Here is a 9,226-nt window from a genome sequence, read left to right on the forward strand (position 1 = left end):
CAAGCCCTTATTATATGAAATGTTAAAGGGGCTTATCTAAGAAAAAGAAGATAAAAAACATGAAGAGTAAAATGACAACAAACTCAGTTATTAACAACCACACCTAAAACAAAAACAAAAGCCACCTAAGCAAACAACTAGAACAGGAAGAGAAGCACAGAAATGGAGATCACATGGAGGGTTAGCAACAGAGGAGTGGGAATGGGGAAGAGGGGAAAAAGGTTCAGAGAATGCCACGTCCAATGCTAACCAGGTCGGCTGACACAGTCACGGCTTCGGGACAAAGGCTTCACAGAAGCGTTTTCTAACCATGTCGGTTGACACAGTCACGACTTGGAGATGACGGCTTCACAGAAGCGTTTTCCAGCAGGACGGACGTGGCATTAGTGTATATATGGTGTTGCTTTTATTCTTACTCTTTCTTAGTATTCTAACCTTTGCACTTCTGATAATTTGGAATCTCCTAGAATTAATGACCACTCTCAGAGAAAAAAACAACAGTTGGCTCAAGTCCTAAGCAATATCACCCTGGCTGAATTAAGGCATCGTACTTTACTTATTTGTTCCTGTGAAAGCCACCCAAGAAAGAACAGTTCGGGGAAAAATATGTATTCCCACAGAACTGCCTCATAGAATAGCAAAAACCCCTTTAGAAAATAGTCCCTGTTTGTCAAAGAGTTGTTAGAGTAACAGCCCCTCCTTTACCTTGAATAGGAATATATATCAATTAGAATTAGACAGGCATAAAAACAGAAGAAGCTGGTTAGCTATTACAAACTAAGCACTTGAAACTACTACCAAGGAGTTAGTCCTCAGTACACAAAAAACATTTTAGACAGCAAGATAGATAGCTAAGTTAGATATTACAAAGGCTTATAATGAATTTCCTGACCTCTGCTGGTTTTAGCGTACCTGTTGCCCATGACAATTTCTGAGAACTTTAATAAACAATAAGACATTTAAACTGTATACATAGAACTATTTCAAATTGTCTGATTAATGGTTTTCCTGGTCAAAATAACTTTTGTTTAACATAACTGAAACTATGGGAACTTTCGTACTTTTCCTGGTTACCTTTGTATTGATTTTTTTCTGCTTAACTGATCATGCTGTACACCTGTAAATGTTAATCTATGCCAAAAATGAAAATATAAAAAATCAGCTTGTACTTGCAATAAACGGAACAGTGCTTCACCTGCCTTTGAGCTGTGTAGTTGCCTGTTACCCAGCGCCGACGCCTACTCTCACCTGAGGGACCCTTAGATGAGCTGTGGCTGGACCGCGACAAGAGAATACGTAGCATAGAAAGTAGGTAGAAAATAGAAAGGGGGAGGGTAAGAATAGTATAGGAAATGTAGAAGCCAACGAATTTATATGTACAACCCATGGACATGAACTAAAGTGGGGGGAGTGTGGGTGGGAGGGGGTGTGCAGGGTGGAGGGGAGTGAAGGGGGAAAAATGGGACAACTATAATAGCATAATTAATAAAATATATTTAAAAATTAAAAAAGAAAAAATGAGTGAACAAGAGAGAATACATTTACATACAGAATAAAAGAATATTACAAAACTCCAAGAAAAAAGCCAGATCAAACTTTCAGATTAACATTGTGGAATATGAAAGACCAGACTTCTACTCCTGGAGAAAACACATGGATGATGGGAGCTTAGAATTGGATGTAATAAATTCACCCAAAAACAGAGCCCATGTGAAAGATGAAACAAAGGGAGTTTTAAAGACAATGACTGATGTGGTTGAGTTAAGTGCTTATTTAAAAATTCTTGAAGGAAAAAAGAAACCAATCTCATAGGAACTGAAAGGAGGAATATGAAGCATCTCCAAACTGGGCAGGTTTCACTGCAGTCAGATAAAAGCACCATTTAAAAGGGAGGTGCCACAGTTTCAGTGGAGACGTCAAGTCCTCCTTGAACTATATGAGGAAAAAAATTTTTTTTCACCAGATACCTGATTTAGAGAAAATGTACCCTTCAAGGAAAGGCAGAGGAAAATTCTTCAAAACAAGACAAGGCCCTGGCTGGTGTGGCTCAGTGGATTGAGTGCCAGCCTGTGAATCAAAGGGTCACCGGTTTGACTCCCAGTCAGGGCACATGCCTGGGTTGCAGACCAGGTCCCCAGTAGGTGGCACACAAAAGGCAACCACAGATTGATGTTTCTCTCCCTCTCTTCCTCCCTCCCTCCCTCCCTTCCCCCTCTCAAAATAAATAAAATCTTAAAAAACAAAGAAAGAAAGAAAGAAATCAGACATGAAGACCAGCAAGGAATGCAAAGAATTAGATACCTACAAAATATAATAGAAGCCAAAATTCTTTCTGGAAAATGTGAAAGAATCCCACATTATTATCAAAGCCTATTTAGAGAAAAGCTCATGGCAATAAGCTCAGAGATCTCCTGGCTAAGAGACATTTCCATAGCTTAAGAAAAAAATCAAGGAGCAAGTATAAAGGTCACATGGACAATAACAAGGAGGGGGTGGAAACAGGAGGGAGGGAGGGAGGGCTATGAGGGGTGGGCTGGGATGGGTGTAAAAGGCAGAAAACTATACTTAAACAATTAAAATAGAATTAATTTTTAAAAAATCATACCTGAGATACGAAAAATGAGGAAGAATGTAAAGGTTTGAAAAACATCTTTATGTCCCTGATACTGCCAATAGGACATTTGCCAGAGGCCAGAGAGGACCACCAGGGCATCCTTTGGATGTACAGATTCCCAAGGAAACAGCAGCATCGGGATCCAGAGTCCTCCCAAGGATCAGGACTCTAGGAAAAGTTCCTGCCGGTAGGTCAGCCCCATCCTGACACAGCAGAGCTTTTGCAAGATCAAGAGTGTGTCCTGGTACGGTAGCAGCTAGGACTGTCCTTTGATTCAACAAGTCATGGATCGCAATTCCACTGGCCCATGCTCTGGTCCTCCACCCTGCCTTGTCAAACATCACATGTTTTAGAGGCATAAAGGGCAGTTCCAGAGAAGACTCTCTGGTCTCACTCCATTCTAGAAATTCAGGGAAAAAATAGCTAAGAATTTTCAACATAAGAAACATTCAACATCGCCCTGGCTGGTGTAGCTCAGTGGATTGAGCACAGGCCTGCGAACCAGAGGATCGCGGTTCGATTCCCAGTCAGGGCACATGCCTGGGTTGCAGGCCGGTTCCCTGCAGGCCAACTCCCAGCAGGGGATGCACAAAAGGCAACCATACATTGATGTTTCTCTCCCTCTCCCCTTCCCCTCTAAAGGTAAATAAATAAATAATCTTTTAAAAAAAGAAACATTCAACATCTGCAGAGAATTATAGGAGTGTATTTGAAACAAACTGATGACAATTGCTGGGAAGCAAGATCTCAAATACTCTTGAGAGTGACAGTTCTGAAGTTTCTTTTATGCCTTTGGAACTAGGGAGGGACTTGAGGAAGAGTCCACAAAGGTGGGAGGATGGATTATAGGTAGTTAACAAGATTACATGCTCTCTTAAGGGTGGTCACATTAGAAGGAGGGACCTGAAAGGGTGGTTAGGTATTAGAAGGAGAACTCTGAAAGGGGGCATTTTAAGTGTGTGTTAACCTGGATGCACAGGAACAATGGACAGGGCTTGCTTAAGGCAAAGAGAAACCTTTTACTAAAGAAGTTATATGCCTGGTGTTCATTACCAAAGCTTTTAGAATACAGTTTCTCATTTGCCACGGACATGACCACAAAACATTTTCTCACTAGGTTTTCTTTCTGCTACATTGCTAGCATTCAGTCTATTGGGAACATTTTACAAACCCTTGCTTATTTTCATTGCCTAGATCAGCACTGTCCAATATAAATATAACACAAGTTATATGTAATTTTGTAATAGCCATTGGTAATCAGTGAGATTTTGAAATAGCTGTCTTAGATTTCTGGAATCTTCCAGATGTCCTTTGTCTAGCTAAGCCTTCTAGGTTGCTAGTGACCAAATAGTTTGTCATCACATGATCATCTCTATTTCTGTTATATAGGACCAACTGTCATGGCAACTAACTGGATTGAGCAAAAAAGGAATTATAAGATTCAAACTCATGAGGAACCAAGGACTCAGAACATGTGAAATTCCTTAAATAAAAATTTATTAACTTTAAAAAATTTTATATGCCTGGTGCATGGCTACCCACCTTGACCTGCCCAGTGAGGAATTTATGATCAGATCACCCTATGAGATTACACTCCAAAGAATCCCTTTTTGGTGAACAGAACATTCTCCACAGAGGGCCTTACCTGGCTCTGAACTTCACCCCCATCTTCCAGCAACCACAAGATATGTTTTTACACTAAAAGCTGTCTACACAGCTTAAAAACAGAAGTGAGTCGCCTCCTAGTTGACCCCATCTTTCACTGAGCCTACAACTATAGAATCAGTCATAGCAAGATGCTCCTCTTCTCTCTACTAATATAACTTTCCTATTTTATTTTCATTGCTAATAAGTGATTATGTAACATTTAAAATGAAAAGTGCATGGGATTATACTTCTTCTATAATGTTCTATACCTGTAGATTATTTTCATGCATGAAATTAACTGCTTCCATTTTATTCTATTTACAGAGTAATTACAGGTTTTTGTTTGTTTTTAACGAGGGTCTAGTAAGTTTAGAAAACCAGAAAATATTTTATTTTAACTTTCTTTAAAAATAAGTTTGATTTTTTTCCATTTATTTTATTGCCATTATATAAAGTGATTACACATATCTCAAAAGAAGACCAATGGATTACAATGTCTAGGATTGTGGATTATTTTGTTCCTGCCTTGAATGTGAATCAGATTTAACCTTGAAGCCATAGCTGCCTTACCCTCCTAAACTTCTTGAGGCAACCAACATTGACTCTGAAAGGTGCCCCAGAGTCAGGGGTAGGAGGGAACAGGAGAGCCTGACTGGAGTCACAGGTCAAATTCAGCCACTCCTCACCCAGGGCCTGCCCCAGAAAAAATTCCTAGAACAAACGATCTTCCAAAACTGAACCAAAAAGAAAGAGAAAATCTGGACAGATGAATGAAATCAAAGCAGTAATAAAAAATAAAATTAAAAAACCTCCCAAAAAATAAAAGTCCTGGATCGATGGCTTCACAGGGGAATTATACAGCCCTTCTGTCTAAAAATAAATAAATAATAAGTTCTTTAAAAAAAAAACCACACATAGCAAAACAGAGAAAATTGGGATCTGAATGGTCCTTAAAAAAAGACCAAGCCCAAGAACAGCGCCAGCAACAGCCTCCCAGTCAAGGTAACAGCCCACAGATCCAAGTGCATTTCTTCAGTGGGTCCCATTGAGAGTAAAAATGATTCCTCATGCTGTGTCCAAATTCTCCAACAAAAATCCTTATCTTAGGACCTAGTTCCAATTTGTTCTAGGCACCCTAGTGTCGGAAACATAAATGTGGTCCCACAGTTGGCTTGAACCTCAGCAAGCAAAGCTCTGGGCCTTTGGCCCTGCTGCTCTAAACATGGTTGTCATCCCAGGGGATTCAGAGGGAGTAAGTATGGTCAGCTGACCGCCTTATCTTCTCAAATTTGAGTGTCCAGTTCAAATGTGAACACTGTCCTAGAAGTTGCCTTTTGTTCCTGTTTTATTCTTTAGAACACTTACCAAAAGAAGCCAGATAAAACCAGATATCCATCACAAGGTCTCAATCAAACATCCTAGTTCAAGCCATGGAGAGGAACCAATTCCCTGATACTACAACCAGGAAAGTACTGGCTAAACAAACAGGTATTCAGGATGTAATAATTCAAGTATGTTCTGTCTATAGCACTAAATTTCTATGGTATTGCCCCCTCAAAGGTTGCTGGAAGAGTTGATCTAATTTGAATTATCAGTCATCAAGGGGCAAAGGCATGGCATGGTAAAGACAAAAGGAAGAATTTTCACATCAGATTGTCAGTGGTATGTCCATTTAAAATCACCAGCAGCAAAAACATGGGAAAATGTGAAAGTTGATACCTATTTTGAAAACACTGTCAGATTTTTTATACCACAACACTGTTGTCATGTTGGGTCATAGAATTCTACTATATTGGGCAATCCTGAGCCTAGTAGAATATTTTTCAGCATTACTGGCCTCTACCAACTAGATACCCCTACCCACTTACCCTCCCACCATTTGTGACACCCCCCAAAAATCTATAAACATGTCAAATGTCTTTAGTTGAGAAACAAAATCATCCCCATTGAGCTCCTTCTACCTAAATTATGGGAATAGTGGTTTAATTAATATATGTTAAATGCTCATACTAGGAAGCACATTCATAGGTTTATCAGCATAGAAACCCTCAAAGACTTACTAACCCTGTTCAGATTTATACAGGTATATGTAAGATTCTTATATTCTATTCTTATGCATAGATCATCAAAGAAGAGGAAAATGTCACCCTGGTCAAGAGAACTTGTTTGTTAATGCATTACTGTAATTAAAAGTATTCTGAAACGTGCACTTTTTTAGTCAGTTTCAATTAATCTATTGTTGAGTGTGATATGACCTCAATTGGTTTGTATATTTACATATATATAACCATGCTGATATTAAGGCCTATATTAATACTTCCTTTGTCTTACACAGTATGAGAAACAGCCAGAATTGCTTGTCTTATGATGTCCATGTCTCCCCCTTTTCCTCGCATACATGTGGTTTCAGAACCAAAGATCTCTATACTCACAGCACAGCAGAAGTAAGCCTGTGAACTCCTTGGTAGATGGCCCAAATGGGACACCAGGTCTGACAATTCAGCAGCACCAAATCAACCTATCCACTCTTCCAGGCTGGTCTCATCATTTTTCTTCCTCCTGTCCCTTGTGTCCTTTGTCCCTTGTGTCACAATGGTGCGGCCCATGCAGGCTAGGCAGGGCAGACAGAACTCTCCCTTTACTCTGACACTTGCAAACTACTTGCCAGTATCACTATCTCCAGGAGGGGGCCTCCTCAATATTCACACTATTGTCTTACCCCAAAGCCAAGACAAATGCCAGAATCACAAAGAACAGACTGCCATAGAAGTACTACAGCTGAAAGACTATTCTCAGCATCATTCTGAACACAAAAGACATCAATCACAGGATCTGGATCAGATGGACATATCTTACATTATGCAATGATGGGATGAGTGCCGCCAGGTTCTGATTGCAGAATGAGACCCTCAAAAAGAGATACACTGAGTCACACACCACACAACGTCAACTGGAGAACCATCTCATTCCCTTGGCCTCATTTATTTTTTTATCTTTTATTTTTTTATCTTTTATTATTGTTCAAACAATTGTCCTCATTTTCCCACCACTACTTTCCCTGCCCTACCCACCCACACCCACATTCAATCCTCCCGCCGCCTCTGTCTTTGTCCATGGGTCCTTTATACACATTCCTTGACTAGACCCTTCCCCTTTTTTCCCTATTATCCCCCTCCTTCCTCCCCTCTGGTCACTGTCAATTAGAAACCCCAAGCCTTTAGGGCAACTCCTACAGTCCCTAAAATTTTCGGAGAAAGGTACAACCTTTTCTGAGTCCCAATCACAGGAAAAAGACACTTCAGGATCCCAGATGTGCCTCATTGAAGATTTTTGGCTCTGCTCCACATGATGCAAAGCTCACTTTCAGAAGGAAGATGACATCATTCTCTCAGAACTGGGTCCAGACCTCTTTTCTTTAGAGGCAGGATCAGTGCAATTTAAAGGATGATAAATAATGAAGTCATCCTCTTCAGGACAAGACTAATGCAGGGGGGAGGAGAGACCACTTGGAAACCCAAATAAAGGTTTTACCCTGTGTTATGGGCAGTGGTTATTTTCTGTACTCACTTCACTGGGTAAAGGATTATTTCCAAGCACCATACGGACTCTGGAAGCATCATGGGCATTAGGCAGTGGACACATCTGCTGAATCCTATTGAACGAAAGCATTTTACTGACAAATATGACCTCTTCTCTGTAATCACCATGTCCTCCCGCATCTGGAAAATCTACAAACTATAATCGAAGTCAAGTGAGAACAGGTCTACAAGGGACACATTGGCACTTATTTCCCCTCTGGCAAGATGGGAAGGCAAACTTAAAATTAGTTTGTCATGTAGAAAATGAAGGAATGCTGTATTTCCTAATGTTGTAAGTTCATAAAATTGAGCTTTTTCCTGAAGCTCTGAGGGTTTGATTGGGAACTAAAAACTACCTCAGTATCCATGAAAAAGGAATGATTACATGATAGGACAGGTCCATAATACTGAGTATTTTTCACTCATATTTTTCCTTTCACTAATTAAATATGCCAAATTACAAGGAAATATATACAAATACCACATACTCATTGATGTAGTTTAATGCTCATATTTGAGATTTTTAGGTTTTCCATGTACATATATGCATATCCATAAAATTTACTTTATTATAAACAGGTTAACCTAAAAACTGGGAAACAATTCTATTTTTTTATTATATTTATTGATTATGCTATTAGTTACCCCAATTTTTTCCCTTTTGCCTCCCTCCACCCAGCACCCTCCACTCCTTTAGGCAATCCCTACACCTTTGTTCATGTCCATGGGTCATGCATATAAGTTCTTTGGCTACTCCATTTTCTATGTTGTATTTTATATCACCATGGCTATTCAAATATGTAACTACTTATTTGTACTTCTTAATACCCCCATCTCTTCACTCATTCCCGTCCCACCCTGATCTGGCAATCATCGAAATGTTCTGTCTCCATGATTCTGTCTCTGTTCTTCTTGTTTGCTTAGTTTGTTTTTCAGATTCAGTTGTTGATAGATATGTATTTATTGCCATTTTAATGTTCATAGTTTTTATCTTCCTCTTTTTCTTAAATTAAGTCTCTTTAACATTTCATATAATAATGGTTGTGATGATAAACTCCCTTAGTTTTTTCTTGTCTGGGAAGCTCTTTATCTGCCCTTCAATTCTAAATAATATCTTTTCTGCCTAGAGCAATCTTGGCTATAGGTCTTCACTTTTCATGACTTTGAATATTTCTTACCAATCCCTTCTAGCCTGCAAGATTTCTTTTGAGAAATCAGCTGACAGTCTTATGGGAACTCCCCTGTAGGTAACTAACTTTTTTTTCTCTTCCTACTTTTAAGACTCTTTCTTTATCTTTAACCTTTGGCATTTTCATTATATCTTGGAGTGGGCCTCTTTGCATCCATCTTGTTTGGGACTCTGTGCTTCCTGGACTTGTGTGTCTAT

At 39.4% G+C, this 9,226-nt stretch overlaps 1 protein-coding gene and 1 non-coding gene across 2 annotated transcripts; both read left to right on the top strand.

Annotated features, from left to right (window-relative positions):
* Positions 1-3,657: 3,657 nt before the first annotated feature.
* On the top strand, positions 3,658-3,778 carry LOC118999289 (small nucleolar RNA SNORA32). The gene has a single exon (XR_005069078.1). It is a non-coding gene; the product is annotated as a small nucleolar RNA SNORA32 (small nucleolar RNA).
* A 2,869-nt stretch (positions 3,779-6,647) lies between these two features.
* DUXB (double homeobox B) lies at positions 6,648-7,189 on the top strand. Its single transcript, XM_037063747.1, is given in 2 exon segments — positions 6,648-6,856; positions 6,988-7,189. Coding segments are annotated over 2 exon segments (399 nt in total). The 5' UTR covers positions 6,648-6,659.
* The last annotated feature ends 2,037 nt before the right edge of the window (positions 7,190-9,226 follow it).

Source organism: Sturnira hondurensis, unplaced genomic scaffold (genome assembly GCF_014824575.4).
Source record: "Sturnira hondurensis isolate 20B ecotype Veracruz unplaced genomic scaffold, ASM1482457v3 Scaffold0014745, whole genome shotgun sequence".
NCBI lineage: Eukaryota > Metazoa > Chordata > Mammalia > Chiroptera > Phyllostomidae > Sturnira > Sturnira hondurensis.